This window comes from Cygnus atratus, chromosome 10, assembly GCF_013377495.2.
Source record: "Cygnus atratus isolate AKBS03 ecotype Queensland, Australia chromosome 10, CAtr_DNAZoo_HiC_assembly, whole genome shotgun sequence".
Taxonomy (NCBI): Eukaryota; Metazoa; Chordata; class Aves; order Anseriformes; family Anatidae; genus Cygnus; species Cygnus atratus.
The window spans coordinates 22,207,722-22,230,222 of NC_066371.1; the positions used below are offsets into that span (position 1 = coordinate 22,207,722).

Below are 22,501 nucleotides of genomic sequence, written 5' to 3' on the forward strand. Positions count from 1 at the left end.
ACTTCTTCAAAAGGTTATGTGCTAATTTTGAGCAACAGTATTCCTGCTGACTAATTTTAGTTGCCAGGTGATCAAAGGTAGGAGAATGGCATCATTAAATTTCCTTCATAGACCACGCAGACAGAAGCACCTTCATAAAATTCAGAGATAAAACCTAATCTACATATTTGGAAAGAGCCAGCGTCATTTTCCAGTTGTGGGAAAAATACATGCCTATGATAGTAAAGGATGAGACAAACTGGGGGGGTAGTCCATGCTTGTCTCCTTAAAGTCAGGAATTGGTAGAGGAAACCCAGCTAATACTTTTTTCTAACAAGTTTGTGATCCTGAGGTGATAGCCTGAAAAGATCTACTGGCTTTCCTTTTATGCATTTAATGTGTTTTAAATTTTAATTATTTTAATGTTATAAATAATCAAATCAGCTCTAAAAAAAATATTTCCAGTAGGTGGCAGCATCAACCTGTAGAACTGATCACAGTATTTTAAAATGAGTATTCATTAGTAGTATTAAATATGGAAGAACTGGAACCCCATACTTAAATGGAGCAAGTTTTCATATACACAGAACTCTCTTCCTGTCTCTGTTACAGATCCTGGGAATCAAGACTGCCTACTAAGTGCCAGACAGCATCACAGTAAAATACCAACTTTCAAATAAGATCAATCTATTAAATTAACATCAAAGAGCTCTGATATCGATCTTTCAAACAGTAGAAATTTCTGTGAAGCCTCAAGAGACCTGGTTCCAACTATTTCAGAGCATTCCTTCAGGCAGCATCCCTGGTTCAGGTGGGTCATACTGAATAGGAGTTGCCTCTGAGAAACACCTTCTCTACCTTGGAGCTCAGCTTTGGGCCCATCTTTTACCCAGACTCTGGCAATTGGTTCCCTGGTACTGAGTTTCACAGACTTGAAACTAACTGCTCCTGTTGTCTCACTGCAGAACTTTGTGTTCCAGGACATAGGTCATCTTCATCCTTGCATTGCTCTTTTCAGTGCTGCAGACCATATCTAGGGAATCAAACACCAGAGTTACATTTTCTTCTGCAGTCTCAGAAGGTCCTTACATTTCAAAGAACTACAAAGATATTCTCTTTGCTCACCTTTCTTTCTCAGTTAGGGCAATCTATGCTTTTCCCTTGCTCTTGAGAGCAAGATGACTCATCACTCGTTATTCTCCCAGACTGTAAGATCCAGAGTACTAATACCTCAGATGTAGAGGAGCTGCAACTCATCCAGCATCCACGTTCATCTCCTTATTTTGCTATCCCCTCACGGTGATCTCAGAAGCCCTAGACCCCTCTGGTTCTTCACTGACTCTTGCCTTTTTAACACACTCCACTTGTTCTTTTTCACCTTCTCACCTTGGCAATATTCTTCCATCTGAGAAGCAAGTGACCTTAAGAGATCTCATCTCAATTGACACAGCTTTGAACTACCTCGTTAGCAGAAGCATTGCATGTGCAGCGGTGGGTGTCTTGAGAAATTATCACCAGTTCTCTTCACAAGAATCAAGCAGAGGCCGGTGCTTACTGAATGGCTGCAGCACGGATGCTGGCTTACCACTGCAACTTCTCAGACCCCACAGTGCTGATAAGCAGGGTTACTAATGATTGTGAGTACTGACAATCTTGATGCCTTTACTAATACACACACACACACTTTACATTGAGCATTTTATATTTTACGCATCCTTTTTAATATTTTTGTCTGTCCATCCCATGCCACAGTCCTGTCATTCTTTCAAAAGTAGTAGCCTTTTAGAAGTACTAGAACCGAAAAAAAAACAAAAACAAATCTAACTAAATCTAGAATGACACTGGTACTCTTAAACTGAAAAGCTTATTCTTCACAGTGATTTGGAAAAACTTTCATTAAACTTTATTAGATCAAATCAGTATCTGTAAAGCAAAACTGAACCATCTGCAATACAGTGTGTTGAACATGATGCTCAGTGGGTTGCTAAACGATAGTCAGTACACAAATGCAAGTTAGTATTTTGAGATTCACTGGCTGGTTGTTAGGTTTTTACATGCCCCGAAATGCATCATCTCGATGTTTTGAAAGAATATGCATTTAGTAAACATTTGATCCAAAAGGAATCAAGAGAGAAAAACTTATGGTGGGCTATTAACTTTTTGCTCCACCTACTTACTAATTTGATTAAATAATACAAAACTTTGGGGGATGTACTGGATTATTGAGTGCAGTGACTTACTTAGTTATTACAATTTTGTGTCTAGCAAATAAGATCCAAATATATAACACTTCCACCAGAAACAAATGCAAGTCTTGGTCACATATGTTAATATCCACTGTGCTTACTGTTGAAATCTTTTTGTTGTCTCCTTGCAAAAACAACCAAACCAAATAAAAATCAAAATGCTTTAAAGTAATTTATTTGAAATGCTTCCAGAAAAGCTTAAGGCTATTATTTTAACAACCACAAAAAAAAAAAAGTCAATACACACATTCAATTCTTTCTTTCTTCCTGTATTTGAACACTTTCCATGCTTTTTCTCTCTTTTTAAACATTTTGCTGAACAGGTTTTATGAAAATGGTTTTATCATCTTTCCTACTCCTTTTCTTCCGTAAATCTTTCCTTTCTCTTCCCTTCACTGGCATACTCATTCAGCTCTAAAAATGAAGCAGTTGAAATAAATTACAAAGCCTGAAACAGAAAAAAATGACTTTTTTGAAAAACTATAAATACAGAAATATTTTCTACAGGTTAAAAGTGACTTTTTAAAAAATAAAAATACCTTGTTTTATATTGCTTATAATCTTGCCACACTGACTTCTGTGCTGTACATCAGTATATATATGTAAGATACTTGATATTTACTATTTTCTGTAAACTTGCAGAATAAACATTTTTGGCAATAACTTAGTTCTACTTTTGTTGGTATGAATATTTTGCACAGGTACTTTGTGTAATAGCAAAGATCATTTAAATTTATTAATGTATCAGCTATCATTCATCATGGGCATTATTTCTTATACAAAGAAATAAAATATTACCCATGGATTTCTGAAGAGTTAGAGGATGTTCAACTGAGTGTTTTAGACTGCATTTTTAAGTGACTCATCTGCTTCTCATCATGATGAGTAGACTAAATCAGCCACCAGAAAACAGTGACATTTCCAATTACAGCATGAAATTAAATGCAACAAAAATAAAATTTGACAAAAATATAGGGGATAGAATATATCCTAAAGGAAAAGTAATTCCCTTTTTGTTTAAACTTTCTCTACATAATCCCATAGGGTATTTGTAGAGCATCATTTATATAAAATTGTTACTTACTTTAAAAAAAAACATGTAACAGACATTTACAGAAACTTAAATGTTTTTAACATCAGTTTAAGTGGTATTTAAAACCAACAGTGGAGGGCAGTGGAGTGCAAAATGCTGAAGAGGGCCTATTCACAAGCAGAAGCTTTTTTCACTCTTATCCTATTTGGGATAATAGATACATATATATGTATGGCACTGAAAGAAAACTACCAGCTTATTTACAAATACCCAGTATTCTCAGCATTTCATTTAATTCAGTGCTGGCTGTGGAGGTTGTGTTGTGGTGGGATTTTTTGTTTGTTTGCTTTTCAGCTGACTTTTTTTTTTTTTTAGCACGATGTGCTTTGATAAGTAAACCATAGCACTACGCTGACCACTTCGACTTACCAGATTTTTATGTTTAGTTGATGAATCTTAGTAGAGTGCTTCACTTTGAAAAATTAGTCCCTAAAGAGTCACATGGCTCACTCTTTTTAGTTCTTATTGATTTAAAACCACAAGAGCTCAGAATGGCTATTGCAAGACTGTTTTCTTTTTTGTCCAAGAAGCTATTTTTTCCTTCTTCTATGCCTTTGTGAAAACTTATGATCTCAATACCATCCTGAAAGTCCATTATTAAGTACGTATCTTCAGCTGCCCCCTTAAAGGACAAATACAGTACTTAAAAATTATGAAAGATTCTTTACATAATGCACATACAAACAGTAGTTGAGAGACTCTGTTTACAGCAGGACATTGAGAATAACTGGTCAAGTACCTCTTTCATTCATCATGTTTATGGAATATAACCACAGGGTGCGAGTTGCAGAAGATTCCAGCTTACATAAATCGGCAGTTACAGTACTACACTTAGACAAGTACTATACAAGAAGGGCTGCATTGACATTGTCACAAAAAATATTTGAAAAGTGCTTCTCCAAATGGTTCCATGTATGGAATGCAAATACTGTACAGGTAAGACACAGGTTTTGTTCCATGAACTGTAAGTTTTTGTCAAACATTGGTTTCTATTTGTTTTTCATTTTCACAAGAGTTTGTCTGTTCCATACGGTCACAGTCGATGCTGATCTCACTGGTGTCCATACTACAGTCTGACTCACTGTCTGATTGGTCCATTTGCTCAAGTGTGGTTTCTCCCTGGGATACCCTGCTTCCATTTGGTGACAAAATAAAATGTGCTTCTGAGTTCAGCACTCCAGCTTTTCCTGCACACGTGACTTTTTCTTTGGCCTGCCGGATACAATTAAGCCACTGCTGTTTGTTGAAGGAGTCATTGGCTTGCAGTGAGTGAGACTGGCTTTGAGATCCATGTTTGAAGCTGACTCTAAAGAAGTTTTTGACTGAAAGAAACAATATATAGCAAAATGCTGAATGCTTTGGTTGAATGGATTTTGTAATAGATTATAGTATATTAAAATAACAAATCAGCAAAATGTTTGACTTATGGTCAAAGTTTGGATTTCTTGGCAATACTATGTCAGACCAGAGAGAAGAGCCTGGGTATCTCCATCTTCTGTGGGGCAAGAACACAGAACAACACAAGCACTTCTAATAATTTCTTATTGCTGGATTAAACAATTTTGGTTCTGCCATGCATTAAACTATCTGTAAACCTTTAAGTGAATCAGCAAGATGAAGTTCCTCCCACACTTCAAAGTCTCTCCTCCTACTTCTCTGCAAAGCAGATATCCAGAGCCTTCACTGAATACTGTGCCCTGTGTCAGCTGGAGACTACCTTCTCTCTTCCAATTCAGTTCACAAATAAAGTGAATACACACCAAAAAAAGTCTGAAGTTTTCACAAGATTGGTGAAATTCAAAGGACTCTTGCAATGAAACAAGTATCTCCATAATATGCTTACTTAGGAGGCCATTAACTTTAACCTCCTGGCATTAATGAGAATAGCTGCAGTCTTTACAACGAGCACTACATGGATTATCTGCCAATTGAAAGATTTCGTTACAGAGTAGCAGTAAGTGTCTCTGTAATAAAAGAGAAGTCATAAAGACTAAAGCTTATCTTAACATTTCAAAACAGACTTGCTTATAACTTTGTGGTTTTGGCACTACATTCTACATACTTCTTCCCTTTCCAATTCAGTACAGAAGCAGTTGTGGGGAGAAATCCCATTATCAATATAGTGGACTTTGAGAAACAATCTAAAAGAAGTTACAATATCATAAACCAGTTTAAAATAAGAATCAAGATTTTGGATGTAGATGATGTGGATTTTAGAGAAAACATGGCAATAAACATTTCTCATTAGTAGGTATCTTAAAGTTATAACGATCCCATATGAGCAAATAAAAATAAAGATGTTTTCATACTTCTCTCATTGTTGCTAAATGCACCACGTATGGATCCACCCAATCGCACCTCTCCATCTTGCAATTCCTCTAGCAGAAGATCCCTTACTGGAATTGGCTGTCGATACAGTTGGTAGCAGAGCTGTTCATTATGGGTGATAGTTCGAGTAATCACCAAGACTTCTTGGAAGAGGAAGACGTGCAGTTTCTGTTAAAAAAAAATATATATATAAATAATAAAGCATTATATATATATATTTTTTTTAGAATATCACTAAACCAGATTTATTTAATCTCTAGTATGTTATAACCTTGTGCTTTCTAAAGCTAAGTAAAAAGAAAAGTTAAAGTAAAGAGTGATATTTCTTTACACAACTTTTTGCCATTATGCAACATGAAGGTATCTTGAAAAGCTATTTATAACAAAATAGTTTTCCTTACCACTCCCCTGTTGTTCTTCAGTTCACCATGACAACATAGAACACGTGAATTATCAATCAATGAATCCCTTTGGCCTTCTTCAAGATAAATAAGTCTTTCTTTGTAGTATTGGCATTCAGATTCACCAGTCTTTATGTTAATTTCAGCCACTATACCCTGAATTATGTTTATCTACAGAAAAACAATGAAGACATGTGAACTTTAATTGTACAGTCTGACATTCAGAGGTATTTCTTCATAACTTGAATTGTAGCTGCAACAAAATAATTTTTCCTGAATTTTTCCTGAATAAGTTTTTCCTGAATTTTATGCACACCAGTCTGTAAGAGAATTAATATTAGCAACAGAATTAAGCAGACTACAGTGTGTAAATAGTAATTTCTGTTTCTTAACATATGATTTATGAAATATATCATTTCAAAGATAAATAGCATTCTACTGAAACGGAGTACCACAAAGCTATATAACACTATTGAGATATCACAAGAAATATCCCAATTATATTTTATTAAACAATTACCCATTACAAATACCACAAGATCTTAAAAATATTTCAAATGCTTTCTTACCAGACATTATGTAGAAAAACAAACCTTATTAATAAGCAGAAGAACTCTGAGCTACTTACAAGTGTTTTTTTTGTTTGTTTTTGTTTGGTTGGTTGTTTTTTTGTTTTGTTTTGTTTTGGGGGGGGGGGGGGGGGGGGGTGCTTAAAAGAATACTCACGGGGAAAAATACACTGTATAAATTACATGGAAACGTGAGTATCCAAGCTTTGAATTTACACTGCAGGCAAGAAATTTGGGGAAGTAATAGCCAACCAACAGTGGTCAGGTACATGTGTTTCAAAATATACATTTTCCAAAAAAAAAAAAAAAACAAAAAACACCAAGGCTATCATTTCTCAGCAGAAATATGAAAATCTACAAAATATGCAAGTCTAGGCAAATCATAAATTTTGTCCTCAAAATATTCATGGAATTTACTTGTCTTCAAACACCACTCAAAAGGCTACTGATGATATTCATTTATTCATTAATTTAGAAGTGCATTTCAAGCAAATCAGCTACAGTAAATTCATTTACTCCCAGATGGATGTTTGCATGTGTGCACTTGTTTACGTATTACAGGATTATATCTATATATGCGAAAGAACAGAAAATTCAGAAACCATTCAAAGTATCTGAATCAGGTCCATTTCCATTAATAAGAAGTTTTAAAGCTTTGGATTTAATACTCTGGTTTTACTTCAGGCAATATAACCCTATTCAGAATTTTAAAATAAAAATGAAACCAATTTCAGCAGATGATAGCTAATCTGGATTCAAAGGTTATGTAAGCACTCAAACCAGGGAGTTAACTCATCTACATCACTTAAAACCTATAAGAAATCTCTACATTACCCAACTTAGATTAGAATGGAAAGCAACATTGAAAGAAATAAATATAAAATGGACAAGAATCAGACGAGAGCTGTGGACACAAATGCCACACAATACCACCACTACCCTCTTGTTTTTTTTCGTATTACTTTCCTACTGAAACAGGATTTAACTGGGGAGGGGAACTAGAGGTTTCATATACTAGTTGCAGTTGTTCATGTCTTAACATTTCCATAGTTTACAGAGTATACCATAATTAATATGCATAAAGTGCTGTACATCTAAAAAATAATAATTAAAAAAAATCCAGCAACTCACAGCTTCTTCAAGGTGCTGTTGATCTGGATGATCATTTGGTGTGTGTCTCAAAATCTCTCTGAGCAGTAATGGGTATTTAACCAAACGGCTTCTTGGGATGTCAAGGAAATTCCAAAGGTCCAGTTTGCGACTAAAAGGAGACTCTAAGCAGCGTTGCAGGAAATCTTGCACTCTGTGATCTTGTTTCTTGTGATCCAGTAAGGCTTTGGCTGCTACTTGATTGCTGCAGTAGCTATCATAGGAGTTTAGGCATGGGAGCTGAGGGAAGGAATAAATTATTCAACAACTGAAAAGAAGCCATTTGCTATATGGAAATTCCAACTGATTCAGAATGTCAAAACTGATACTGAGAGTCAGTATCTGGAGGTTTATCCACAGTTTATTGATGATAATGCTTCCAACACATATAAGGTTTCCAGTGATCCTCTGATGGCCTTGTTCATTCTCTAAATTATTCAGAAAGTCTAGCTAATCCTTCAGTTCCTAGAGATCCCCTACATTATTCCAAAACATTAACTATATGTGTGACTGAATGATTGAGAGCTACGTATTACAGACAGTACTAGAACACAGAAGTCTGATTTTAACTACTAATTGTAACAAAAGCTTAGAAATGAGCACCCGCAAACCTGGTCTGTTTTAGATAAACAATAAGGTGATCTGATATAGATCTTCCTGTTTGACTGGAACATAGTATGGAAGCATCTCTATGCAATTGGATTTACTCTCTAAGACAAATATGTTTCTTCCATCTCCCTGCAGGACATTTTGTGATTAAAATATAATTAACATGGGCTTGTAAACAAAGCAGTGATTTGTACAACTCCTAAGAAAAACAGCAATTGTATAGGGCAATGAGCAACATAGCTTTTATTCCTACTAACCTACACAAGCTTTATTTGTTAAAGGAATAGCTAATTGAATATCTGGTATCTGATTGAGATGACCTTGTAATCTTTATTGTCATACTTCTCTATATTGCCCTCAAAAATCTTGACCAAACTAAGATGACAGAACTGTGCCTTAAACGTGAGAAAAAAAAAAGCTAGCTTAATGTTGGTTAAAACAATATAGCTATTTACATATACTGGTGTATTTACATGCAATTATATGTAAAATCTTCTACAAAGGAAAATAATCTCAGATATTTGGACCGGGAGAAGTTCACTGGTGTTCAAACATAACAAAAATAAAATTAACTTATGCAAAGAAAACTAGAGATCGTATTTGATACTTAACAGTTTACCATTAACTATTGTAGTGATCATGTTGCTCATGTTTACAATACACCAGTGTTTCACATAGAGCTGCTAAACATCTATTATTACCTAATCCCGCAAAAATTTTCAGCCTCTTTTCCTGCTAAATTTAAGTAATAATATCTTAAATAAGAGCTCTCTATTCATATAATGAGCAATTGTATCAGCAAAACTAACAAAACCTGTTTTTCAGTGTCTCTGTTATGTAGTGAAGGACAAACCTACCAACTTTTTCTTCTGTCTGCCTTATTTTAACAAACTTCTAGGAAATTAATATCTTTGACAGCACTAATGACTATCTATCACCTTGACTGGAACAGAAAGATACTCAAAAATGACTGTATCGGGCCTTTACACAATGTGACTGTTCAAACTTCATTTCCTTTGAAAATAAGGGTACAAATCAGGGCAGACTCTTAAGTGATCTACATCAGATAAATAGAGCCTGACTCTTGATTTTTATTTGAAGAATGTTAAGTAGCATTCATATCCTAAATAACAAGAGCTTTTAAAATCACATCCTAGCCTAAATCTTTCAAAGAAAATCCCCCAAAAGAGAAAATGTTTCATTATGTCTCTAAACAGTTGCCTTTACCTTTCAAAAATACTTTGAGAATATATTCTTGAAATGTTATTTTAGATATGGAAATTGTAAATACTACTGTAAATTTTAAATAAATAATAGTTAATACTATGTTGCAGGTCCAAACTAAGTCCCAAGATTGATTTAAAATCTGTCTTACCCAACCCACAAGGATATGGCCAACGTGTTCTGTTGATCCATCAGATTTCCTGACTTCTTGAAGCCGCCTAAGAAGATCTGATAATGATTAAAAATAGAAGAGAAACATCACTTCATGAACCAAATAACTATAAAACTACTTGTAATAACACAGCAAAGATTGAGTTTTACCTTCATGTAGAGGAATTAGGGAGTCCAGTGTTCCAAAAATTTGGTTCAGCTCTTGTTCTGTCATTATGGAAAGTTTAAGCATTGGGTCATGATAAGCCTGAAGATAAAAAAAAGGAGAGCTCTGTAATTAATATATGACTGGCAGCTGTAAAATTAGTGATAGCACTTAAAGCTCCCCATAAGTAAAAACAGACCTACTGCTGAGAATATTTTAAAGTTTCAGAAGCATATCTTAAGCTAGCCATTTAACATTTTTTGAATAATTAAAGTACCACATTTAAGTTTTTCAGAAAGAACAGGGAAACAGAAGTATGTTTTGAGTGTTTTTTTCTCCTCTTACCATTTCAGCATTGTAAAAAGCAGGGATTATTTTAAAAGAGACAAACAACTGAATACTGCTATTTTGCCTCATACCCCTAACCTTGCCTCCCCAACCCTCCCCCCCCTCCCCCCCTTTTCTTTTAAAGCAAACCTTTTTTGCTAACTTCAGATCTTCTATCAAGTCTTCCTCTCCCTGGGAGAGTTCAAAGATAGCCTATAAAAAGAAACAAATATAAATAATCTTTATTTAATCTTTACTCAACTTTAAAAATTGATATTGTATTCTGAACAGCTGTCTTGATACCATGTAGCAGAATATCTAATAAATCTAGTTGCAGAAAGAAAATAAGCCTTAATTCCATAGCTACATAATCACATGCAGAATCTTTAAAAATAGCTGTATCAGATTGCTCATAAAAAGCTTATCTGAAATAGCCACAGAAGTAATTTTTTTTCAGATGTGCTTCTAGATGGGGGGGCTATCTTCAGCATGATATTATGACTCAACTATGTCTTTAGTTTAAAAAATACCATTCATGCAACTGGTGGCATAGGACTTTGTTGTGTTTTGTATAACACATGAGTAGTAAGAGTTCTGGGTAGTCTAGTAGGTCAAAAGATAGATCTTTAAAACATTTCTTTGGTTGTGAGCACTTTTATTTTGATAGCGGTTCATTATTTTGTTATGAATGCTGAGCTATACTTAACTGTCTGCTGTTACATACTTCTCTCGAAGCACAGTTAAGACTTTAAAGCTGGCAGATTAAAAATAACCACACTAACTCACTAGTTTACCAGAACAGCATTGTATTTACTTATTACACGATTTCATTCTAAACCGGGGTACATGAAAAGTTAACAGCATTTTTGTCAGATAGAATTAACATTACAGTTAAGGCTTTAAAACCTCATAAATCATGGACGAACATCTTCAGCTACTGCAGATTCTCCTAGCTTGATAATATGCATGCATGGAAGGCTTGCCATAGTGTGAGGTAACTGACAGCGCATGCCTGGAAGTGGTTCAGATACTGTGCTGAGGCATGCAGAACACAAAGCAGAACCCTCGCACAGAAACTCCCTTGAATACAGCTCATTTATCTGGGTTCTGTGGAAGGTCCTGGCTTCTGCCCCAAGACAGTAATGAATGTTAGGCTATGCAAACAGTTTCTACAGCTGAGTTTTCAATAAGCTGCCTTTGAAGTAGTCAATTTTCAAAGTTATTTCTGATGAATATTTATACAGCATTAAAATCTGTGAAAGAAATGCCTGATGTTACTATTATTTGGTTTATGACTTTCAGTCCCTGAAATATTTTGGGAGAGGATGTTACAAACTTTTCTGATAAATTGCACTATATGCACTATAAATTTGCGTAGAACTTAATAATAAACCCTTGATACATAAGCTTCCAGTAGTTTAAAGGCAGTAGCCCTTCATCATTGATAATATATCTAACATAGCAACAAGACCCTGAAGTATTTCTGTGCAAATGGATCTATAATGTACCAATAAGCTTATGATTCAGAATTTCCACTTCTTGGCTACCTCACTTGGCCGTAAGGGTTTCTGTCAAGACAAAACAGTTCAACCTAGTCATTACAATGTACTTTTCCTTCTGCTGATTTCAGTGGGAGCTTTGTCATTGGCTATAACATAGACTATTTAGATTTTGTCTTGTGCAATACATTTAGACTAACACTCATTTTTTTGCTTGCAAGATACATTGTTGATTAGTATTTTATCTTTCTAGCACTGAAGATTACCTCAAAAACAGTATTTTCCTACAGGGAAAATTATTATGCTATTCTGAGCGTAGGTATCACATGATAAATACCTGTACTTGAAATAGCATGCTCACAATCATTATCAGAACAACAAAATGAACAACAAAATATCAACCATCCCTGCAGAAACTGTCATAAAGAGCACGTACACGTAAGCAGCCAGAGTATCATATATCTCAGTAACTTTATACTTATTACGGAAATATGATGGGCTGGTTTTAAGAAAGAATGTATCAGTCTAATTAAGGCTGAATTATAATTCATAGGGATGGAATTCTGCTTCTAGTGGAGATGGTGGTCTTCTCTTTAATTTCAAGAAAGCTTCAAGTGCTATCTTTATGTCTACCATTATTTCTCACTCCATGCTTTAACAAAGACTTTTGACCATAAGACTTATGTTAAGAAATATACCTCTTGACGCTTGATTTCTTTAGATGTAAGCATGTGATTGACACAAACATCAAAGGTCTCACTCCACAGTTTGCTGTCTCTCCGCTTTGTGTTAGCAGGCGGCATACTTCGAGACCATGGCCGTGGACTGAACAGATCTGGGCGACTGTCACTACGGAAACTTATAGAACGCTGGAAATACAAAGAAAAATATTTTCTGTTGTTACATCAGATTCACACTGTGTGTTTTTTTCGGAAGGAGTTATATACAAAGTTCAACCATTTCTAAATAATTCTGTGACTTAACAGCAATGTTTAGTACTGGGAATGTGATTATTTTAATACACCTTTCTGTAATGCCAATATTTCCATTCCTGCAGTGAACTCTGTCCATATCCTGTTCTCAACATGGTTAAAACTACACAATACATTCATATACCATGCAACAAGAATGAACTATAGGGATCATGGCAGAATGGTACAACATATCAACATGACTGATCAAACGAAGTTTCAATTTAAACAGTCAGACATGAATTATTCATGCATAACACAGATCCATCTCATTATATCCCTAATTCTTAGAAAATTTAGAATGCAATTTTTAGAGACAAAAATTAGTGTGAATATTTTCTTGCTTGTTGTGAAAGAAAGAAAACTTTTACACAGAAGCTCCCAAAAGCTACGACAGCATAAATTGCTGGATAAGCCTATCATCTCGTGTTTCAACTGGAAGTCCAACCTGTTTTTATCACAGTATTGTTGGGTTTGTTTGTTTTTGGGGGGATGGGATTGCTCAAAGATGGTTGGACTGAGATGCAATAGGTCTTATGCAATAGGTCTTACCTCAAGGATATCAGATTAAAAGAAATATTACATCAAACACTAATTAACGATTTAAAAAATAAATGATTTCTCAGTTGGGCAGAAAGAAGGTTCATAAAGTGATGCTGCTGTTAGTACATACCTTAGTATCTTGCTACTTGATGGTAATATTTTAATTTTTTTGTAGGCTGTCAGAATCATGAAAGATTCAATTGGTATCACCATTCCAGATATGTATATAAGCAGGATACAAATTTTAGTGCTTTGATGCTCTACCTGACCAAACTGATTTTCATACATGAAGAAAACCTTTAAACCGGTAACTTCCTGCCTCCTCAGATGAATCATAAGACCAAGAAACTAATTCACATGGAAAGGTGTGAAATGGGTATCTGACTGGAAAGAGAAGAACAATCACATTATCTTTAAGGAAAAAGTATGTTAATATTCAGATTTTAATGTTTGTGATGAATGGCAAGCCAGGTTCCTTTCATACCACTTCCTCCTCTTTATTTCTTTGTATTTGACACATTTTCTTTAAATTCCATCAGCGCAGAGAGCAAACTATGAAATGCTAGTACTGAAACTATGGTAGCATATTTATTAATATTTTTGGAGCCTCTATTGAGATGACGTGTACTAGCATCTCTTTATCTGTTATGTGGTTGGCTGTAATCTTCATTAAAAACAAAGTCTAATTTTAAGTGAGACATCTGAGTGTTTAATTTGCCTGCAGACTCTTAGAAAGAGTTCAGGCTATGGCTGAATACTTTATGCTCTCACTGTGTTATTTTTAAAAGATTCCTTTCTTGTTTTGTTAAAATTAGAGACTTTTTTTGAGGTCTTAGCTCTGAAATATCTGAAGTATTCCAAATTGTTGAAATACTCTACATTTTTGATGTTATTTAAAACCTGCCTTATGTAACACAATCATCTTTCAATTGCCATGGGCAAGAATATTTAAAACAAAATAAATTCTCTTCATTTCCAGGTTGAAAGCAGTATATACAAAGCACAATATTTGAAATTCTCCTCTGAAGATAACAGCCAGTGAAATGCTAGCAATGCCTAAAAATACAGTGTTTTTAAATTATCTGAAGACATGATATAAATAAAAATTATGCCTTAAAAAAAAAAAAAAAAACATAACAGAAGTGATTTTGAGCTTGGAATTGACAAAACCGCTAAAAAAGAAGCGCACACACACACACATATATATACACCAACCTTCCAGAACTTTGCAAACCAGGTGCTAGTCTCCCTTCAAGATTTAAGAAGATAAAGAAACACACGTGAAAATTGCATGCTTAATTTATACTTGTTATAATGAAGAATCATGGAACCCGTTATTTTCACATGCAAATGGAAAGATTAAGGAGAAAGAGCCAGACGTCCATCCACAAATCACCAACCGTGAAAATGCAGCCAAGCAGAACAGTTGTCATTGCATGACCAAGGTGGAGTGCCCTTCTCCACGCATTCCCATATATACCCTCCAATATATAGCTGCTTTTTTGTGCTAGTGATTTTTAACAGAATGTTTCATGCTGAATGAAGAAAATAATTATAGTGAGAAGGCACCAGATGGACTGATCTTTAAAATAAATGCCTTGATCTTGAAACCTTTTAACAAAATGTCATACATCATGTTATAAAATGGTATGCACCCCATAATAGCAAATAAACTCCATAGAGCGTGTTGAGAAAAGTAAGTTCTCATATCCACTGAAAGTAATATTTCTCTACACTGCATGAGAATGCTCGATACCATTCTGCACAGCACTATATTGTGTTCCTTTGCACAGGTGAAAAAAAAGGGCTGAGACTTGGCAGAAAACCAAACTCCCCGAAGTTCTGCTTGCTTACCTATCATCTCTGTTACCTGGGCACAGTAAATATCCTATATTTGATTGATTTCTCTCATATTTGAGCCTTTCAATTATCACACAAAATGTACCTTGCTTTATATTAGTAAGATATATTGGATTAAGAATATTTATTAGTGGAAAAGGACAGAAATGTTTGGAGATGTTTTTAACAACAAGGAAAAATTTCACATCAAGAGGCTGTGGTCTCTTTGTCTTGTTGCCTGACTTACTGACTTAACTTGGTACATGGAAATCTAGTTAGGAAGGGAATCACACACTTCAAGAAGCTTATTTTAACATCTTCCACTGCTTTTCATAAGATGTTCTAGAAATTGACTCGTAAAGCTGTGAAGAGAAACTAATGCATCACCAGGGAAATACTATTTAATGGTAAAATTAATGCTTTGTCACTCAAAAGTCAAACAGATCTGAATCTCCAAGGCTGTAACTGACAATAGAAAGAAGATGTAAAGCTGTTGTATAAGCCTCATTTAAAAAATCCACCAAATAAATTATACAATAAAATACTGGTATGTTAAGACAAATGTACGACATCATTGTAACCATCTCGTTTCTAATACTTCACCCATATTTTTTTTCCAAATAAACAGATGCATACCAATTTAGTGGTCTTCAGACCTAAATTTAAGTTCAGCTAGCAATTTTTAAAAACAAATTTAAAGGTACTGTGGTGGTAATCTTTTGTTTGCAGTTGCCTTGAGGGATTAAAAAAAAGTCACATGATAGAATCCTACAAAGGAATTGTAGAAATGTCAAACAAACAGACAAAAACCAACATGCCCAGCATAGTGGTTAAAAATGATGCCCATTAGAGTCTAGGATCATTAAAATTTTCATATAATTCCAAAAATTAGAGAAGATGGGGAAGAATCAGGCCACTACTCCTGGTTTTATTTACTGTATTTATCTGACTGCAATAACTTCCACTGGCTATTTTCAGCTTTTAAGCCTAACAGCACGGCTGTGAATAAGACCAAACAGAAACAAGCAGATCATCATAATCATTAGTCTTGCTCGATGCAGAATAAAAATACTACTATGAAAAAAAGTGTTTTTTCCAGGTGGATAAGCAAGTAAGAATACCTGCTTAGCATCTGGTAACCTGCAGATACACAGATAGACACTGTCAGGGATGAAGCTAACAATTATCTGTTAATCTACAGTGCTCTATGTGAGAGAAACATAGTAACTACAAATAGTAAAAAAAAAATGGTCTGTAAAGACTTTATGTGGTTTGTTACTTGATATTCTTGTGGAAAGTATTGACAACAATGTGCAAAATGGTAATAAAGCTGAAAACATAAGGCACACAAAAATCAAATACCTCTATAATTAATATGCAAAACAGCAAAAGTTGCTAAGAATATCTTAAAAGACACTACACATATCTCAGGTACAGAGGTGTTTCTCTTCAACCTGCACACAGAAAATCCAGTTCAGTAAGGAAAATTATGCACATAACTTTCATTCAGAAAGAATTATGTAAGAAAGTTTGTTTGAAATTTCATAAAGGAAATTCAGAATTTTCTAATTCTTTTCACTGATGCTGTTGGTGTGGTCTTTTTGTATGGATGTTTTATTGGCTTTGTATTTGTTTGTTTGCTTTTTTCTCCCCAGAGAAACAATTAGTTTGGTTTTGGATTTTGTGGTGGTGATAGCAGTTTTCCTCATTTTACAGACACAGAACAGCAATGCAAGAAGAAATATGTTTGGTGTTTTTTTTGGTCTGAAAAAAACTTAACAATAAAGATACATGAAAATTCATCCAATGAGAAAAATTAATACTTTTTCCTTTACAAGTATTATAAAATTAAAAAAAAATCTGTTCTGTGCTATTCCACAAGACACAGTGACAGCTCCATCAATACACAGTAAAGTTAAAAATAAAAGCAAAACATTAACACAGGGGCTCTACATGCTCCCCACAACGTTTCCAACTAATTTCCACTGAGGCACCTGAGTACAGAAGGTCAGCCATTTTTTTCCCCTGTTCTACTGCTGTTGACAGAAATCAGACAAAAAGTCAATTTACAGCCAGCCATGAAGGCAGTTTTGAGAGACTTCACCAGCATTCATCACCTGGAAATAGACTCAGACCAAAGAGTTGGAGAACATAATACAGGTCGATTTCACACTGCAGCTCTTTCAAACACAGTTACTTAGAGGAGAAGGTATCAACATCACTGCTTAACCTGCTTAGAGGCAGACGGTTAATTAAAATATATTCTAATAACCACCAGGAACAGACGAAGGCAGAAATGTTCACAACAGTAGGACTTGTAACAAACTCACCATTCTCAGTACTTTTGTAAAAATTTGCCCCGAACCACATTTATGTAGCTCTCACTAGGATCTAGAGTATGCGCATGAAAGAACAGGTTGTTTCAATAGCCTAAATCAGCCCTTATTAAATACAATATTGTATTGGGAAGCCCCATCTCACAGCCATTCACTACAGAATGACAGCACAGGTACTTAAACGAGGACAACAGCTGCGGAAGGCTGCGAAAAGGGGAGTGCCGTGCTCAGAAGCAGTTTAGCCCAAAATTAATTCACTTTCCACACGCCTCACAACTGGAACTAATGTAGTCCTTTCAGAGTCCGGCCAATTTTTCCCTACAGGCAGACTGCAGAGGAGATTTATACACCCCAGGGAATACAGGGAATCTCTGCTCTAGTCACACTACAATATACCTTCTAGATCCAGCCCAGACTGAAGTGAGTTCAGCCATTTTGCCTCTCCTCCAACCCCATAAATGCAGCTATGGTATGCAGATGTCTGTGCTTTCAGAATAGCAGGAATAGAACACAGGAAAACCAATGTTAAAGAAGTGCTGTAATATCTGGTTTTGAGATACTACTGCTACAGAAACACTGTTTGGTTCCTTTCCCCATGTCTTTTTATTTAACAGATAATTTCAATAATGCTCTAAGCTACTTTTTATTAGGTAACAGTTTTAATACATTCAAGATATTTTTATATTTCCCCTCTTTGAAGAAATTAGCATTTTTAAGTAATTTTCTTTAGATTGCACACATGCTTTCTTACATAAACTATTTTAAAGAGGAAACAGTGCTATTTTCCAAAGTTTTCTAGGCCAGACCCATAGCAGTATTTCAGTTCCCAACTGTTTCTCACTCATGATAATCATTAGGAGTTGAGCACCCAAACGTTTGAAGTCTCCAGGTCTGAAGGCACAAATACTTCATAAATTCAAGTAACATTTGTCTCTAACTATGTTAGATATCATGCACTTAATCTATTGTATGGAAACTGCAACTACAAAATGATTTAGTTTCTAAATTGCATTTAAAATATGCTTGCCCTTGAATAATTTTTATCAGCAGCTTTGGAAAATGACTTTTTTTTCCCCAATTGTTCGCTACCTCTTTTGTCTAGGGAAGTTCAAAATTCACTACACAGAAGGAAATTTAGCAGTCCTGTATGACTAGCTATACCAAAAATAATGTTTTCAAAGAAACCCATCAAAATTAACAGGAAGCATCATGGAAAACTCTGTTCTTCATTAAATTTAGAAAGCAACTGTAATACTTTAATATAGAAACTTCTATATGCTACAGGGGTAATAGTTTTCCTAGCAATTAAAAAACATCCATTATCTGGACAGATACATTGTTTTTGAAGTAAGAGTTCTGAGTTTTTAGATTGAGTGACTTTATAGTCATAAATTGCTTAAACCTGTTTGTCACATTCCAATGGTGTGTGCACTCAAATGCACACAAGTACATGGACTTCCCATTCCTGTACTAACCCTAAAAGAAATTGTGTGTGTCTGTGTTTTCCTCTTTTAGAAACGCAGTTTAATGCAGCAATGCATCTACTGTTATTACCTGAAGTGTCTGGCTGAACCGCTTCAATGGAGTGGCCCTTACAGGAGGGATGAGACTTGCTAGCGATGTAACTCTGGAAAGAGGCTTGACCCGCTTGTTACTGGGCTCCTGTAAGGGGGGAAAAATGGGGGAAATGTGAGCATAATCAGTTAAATACTGCTGGCAGTTTCACTGGTTCTCGTAAGGAAGCATTTATAAAATAGACGTTTGTAAACCTGGTATATAATTAAGAGTAGTATATAAACAAAAGCAGTTTTAAAAGCTGACAATGACAGATTACTCTTGGCTGGTCCATAGAGATCCTGGAAACAGTTGAAATATATCATCATGGAGAAGTTGGCATGGCTGGTGGCAGGGGAGGGAGAAGGGTGAAGAGACAAAAATATGTTATTACATTAACTTATTCTTAAAAGAAGACAGACATCTTCAGCAGTGCTCTGCAGCTAATGCATCTTATGACAGTGTTGTCATTGAAAGGAATACTTCAAAATAAAACCAATTCAGTTTGTTTCTTTGCCTTCTGGCACTGTCAGCATGTGATTTTATTCAGTGAAAAGTATTTCACTCTAGAAAATATAATTCAGACCAATTTCTAACTTAAAGTGTCCGGTGAGTGCACGTTCATATAGAAATACCTCCACATACAGGCAAATAATGTTTACATACTTTTTTTTGCATAAAATAGAAAAAATAAACAAAAATCTACCATAAAGCATTCAACTAAATATTTTTCTTTTCATATACACTTTTAACAGCTCTTATGCCCCGTTTAAGTAATATATAACCACATCAATGTAATATGACAACTGTCCTGCAGATTTTAAAAAAAGTAAACAGAAATGATAATACAAGAAAAAAGTGTTGTAAAAGCATAAAAACAAAACAGTTACCCTTGGCTTTCTAACCTCCATCTGACATTTAATGGATCTTGAACAGCACATGCAAAAGGCAACTTTTGACAGAAAAAGAGGCAAACCTTCCAAGTGACATTAAAAAAATCCATCCAACATCATATTTCAAGGATATCCTAAAGCAGTTCATCTTTCTTTTTCAGCCATGGAGTTTGTGTAGGTTTCCTATGCCTCCAATTTCCTAGACATATCTTTAGGAAAATGAAGCATGCCTATTAGCCTTTTGTTCAGAGAGCCAAATCCTTCTGGAAATAATGCAGATTTATCATCTTTCCCGTTAGAAGGAGAAAAAAATGCAGCAATGATCATCATCTGTATTACTGGCAAGAAAAAGTCTCTTCCATTAGCACAGCAACAGAGGAAAGGTGAGAAGCAGCTACATATTTAATTTACTTCTCAGCAGGCAAACCCAGAAATCTGTAAATGCTGAAATGAGGGACAAAATGTTAAACCCTCTAGCAAAAATAACGTATTCCTCCACTCATGAAACCCAGTATTAAAGCACTTTAGCAACCTAAATCGATCTACTTCTTTATCTTCACCGCTGCACTGCTATTCCTATTCCTTCCTTTTCAGCAGTCACGTCTTTGACACAGGTTTCTGTTGGAGTTGTTTTTACGTCACTGCAGCACCACTGGCATGCTGATCTACACACCTCCCTGCTCCTGAAAAAATAAAAATAAAAAGTCTTTGAGATTCCACTGTAATTCTCCTCTAACTGGTGGCTCAGCCATCAGCAGTTGTTTCCTGTGATTACTCAGAATGCCAATCCTGCAGCACAAATAATATCCCATGGCAGAGCCTGCCTGATATCACTTGTGCTGCACTGCAGTGAAAGGACGCTGCCCTGCTTTCAGCTGGGACAGAGTTAATTTTCTTTCTAGTGGCTGGCATGGTGCTGTGTTTTGATTTCGGATGAGAATAATTTTGGTAACACACTGTTTCAGTTGTTGCTCAACAGTGCTTACACTGAGTCACGGACTTGCCTAGGCATAAATATCACATCCCTAAAGCAAAATCTCGAAATCAAGCATATATGGACATTAAAGAAGACAGAGGGGGGTTAGGATTAAGAGAAAAGATTTCTCCTCCTTTTCTTCTATATGCCTTCTGTAATGCTATAGCTTTGCTGCTAAGTGTATCTTCTTTGGTCCAAAGACAAAACTGATGGGGAAAAAAAAAAGTTTGATCTTTACTACATCACAGATATCCATATCCTGCTTGGAAGTTAAATGCTTCCCATAGTCTAACAGACCTTTTACACACACATTGTGATTGCACAGTCTTTCAGTCTTAAATTTAACCAAACTAAGCCCAGAAACCCTTGAATAATTTTCTTTGGAATCTACTGCCAGCAAATGAGCTGACAAAATAAGTAAAACCGTTCTTCATTGCATTTCTGCAGCACCATTGGAGTGATGCAAAAACTTTGAATGAATCTTCCTGAGCAGTGTTTAAGTACAAGAAGACAAGCCAGTCTACTCGTATGTGAATATTTCCACATCTGTGTGCACAACAGCAGCTAAAGTTTATTAATCACTACATTTCGCCTGCTGGCTATGAGCTCAGGCTGGGACCTAATTTGCTCTGCCATGTGGGGCACATAAACGTCAGGCAGCTGCGAAAACTGATGCAAAGCATCACATAACCTTACTTTGAGTAAAAAGGAGGGAAAATCACCTTCTTTCTCCTGGAGAGCGAGAGGAAGCGGGGAAAAAGAATCTCTGATTCCTCCTTCTTCACGTCAGACAGTCCAAAGACTGTCTGAAACCTGCACTGTCTCCTAGCCAGCAATGCCTACAGTTCCAGGGGAACATGATACAGCCCCTCCTTTAAAACTCCCCCATCCATTTCAAGGTGAAAGTTACTTGGGCAGTATAATTTTCTTCACTAAAGTTTGTGCTGCTAAACCATACTGGGTACAGAAGTTGATGTTAAAGAGAAGAAACTCCAAACAGAGTTTCAGCCACTGTTGAAAAACAGTAAGCTCTTCTACAGCCCCTTGCTGTACGCCGCCAGAGGTCAGCACCTCTCCCAGCAGCCAAAAGGAAAGTCTGCTAAACGGTTGTGTGAAGGTCTGTCTGCAAAGGTCCTACCTCTTCTGTCAGCATCCCCTTTTGTCTTCCTCGTGTTGGGTATCATGTGCTGATCTCACACAGAAAAATTTGATCAGAATTCAAAAGAGCTAAAATATGTAATACCAATTAGGAATTGGATGTTTCAATTATGAGAGATCAGCATTATTACAGGGTTCTAATATGATTATTTAAAATCATGACTCAATAATTTCAGAAGTCTAAGACTTCACACTGCCAATCAGGTCTGAAAGTATATCTTGTTAAGCAGAAGTTCTTCATTATGCAGAAAGCTTTCTACTAATGTGTGACTTTCACCCCACATTATAAATGGTCTGGTAGGCTACGACACCCGGCTGGAAGTAAAAACTCACCAAACCTTCCAAGTGTCCCCTCCCTCAGAAATATCTAACCACAACAACAATCAACACTGAGTCACCCCTTCCGCTGTGGAATAATAAAGCTCGTATAGGAAAGGTGCAATGAAAAAATAACAATTTTCATTGTGCAATGAAAAAATAACACTACTGGA

At 35.6% G+C, this 22,501-nt stretch overlaps 1 protein-coding gene across 11 annotated transcripts in view; it reads right to left on the reverse strand.

Annotated features, from left to right (window-relative positions):
* Positions 1–1,625: 1,625 nt before the first annotated feature.
* Positions 1,626–22,501, reverse strand: part of ARHGEF3 (Rho guanine nucleotide exchange factor 3) — a 126,827-nt gene continuing 105,951 nt past the window's right edge. For 4 of the 11 annotated variants that reach the window (XM_050712797.1, XM_035558379.2, XM_050712798.1 and 1 more), the window contains 9 exons: positions 18,984–19,091; positions 12,439–12,609; positions 10,392–10,454; positions 9,920–10,016; positions 9,750–9,826; positions 7,748–8,005; positions 6,048–6,218; positions 5,628–5,814; positions 1,866–4,640 (listed from right to left, as the gene is read on the reverse strand). In XM_050712797.1, coding sequence (XP_050568754.1) covers positions 4,294–4,640; positions 5,628–5,814; positions 6,048–6,218; positions 7,748–8,005; positions 9,750–9,826; positions 9,920–10,016; positions 10,392–10,454; positions 12,439–12,609; positions 18,984–19,091 — 1,479 coding nt within the window. In that variant the 3' untranslated portion in view covers positions 1,866–4,293. Of the gene's footprint in view, positions 4,641–5,627; positions 5,815–6,047; positions 6,219–7,747; positions 8,006–9,749; positions 9,827–9,919; positions 10,017–10,391; positions 10,455–12,438; positions 12,610–18,983; positions 19,092–22,501 lie in introns of all 11 variants that reach the window. The other 7 variants (XM_050712796.1, XM_050712799.1, XR_007708705.1 and 4 more) reach the window with 6 other exon arrangements.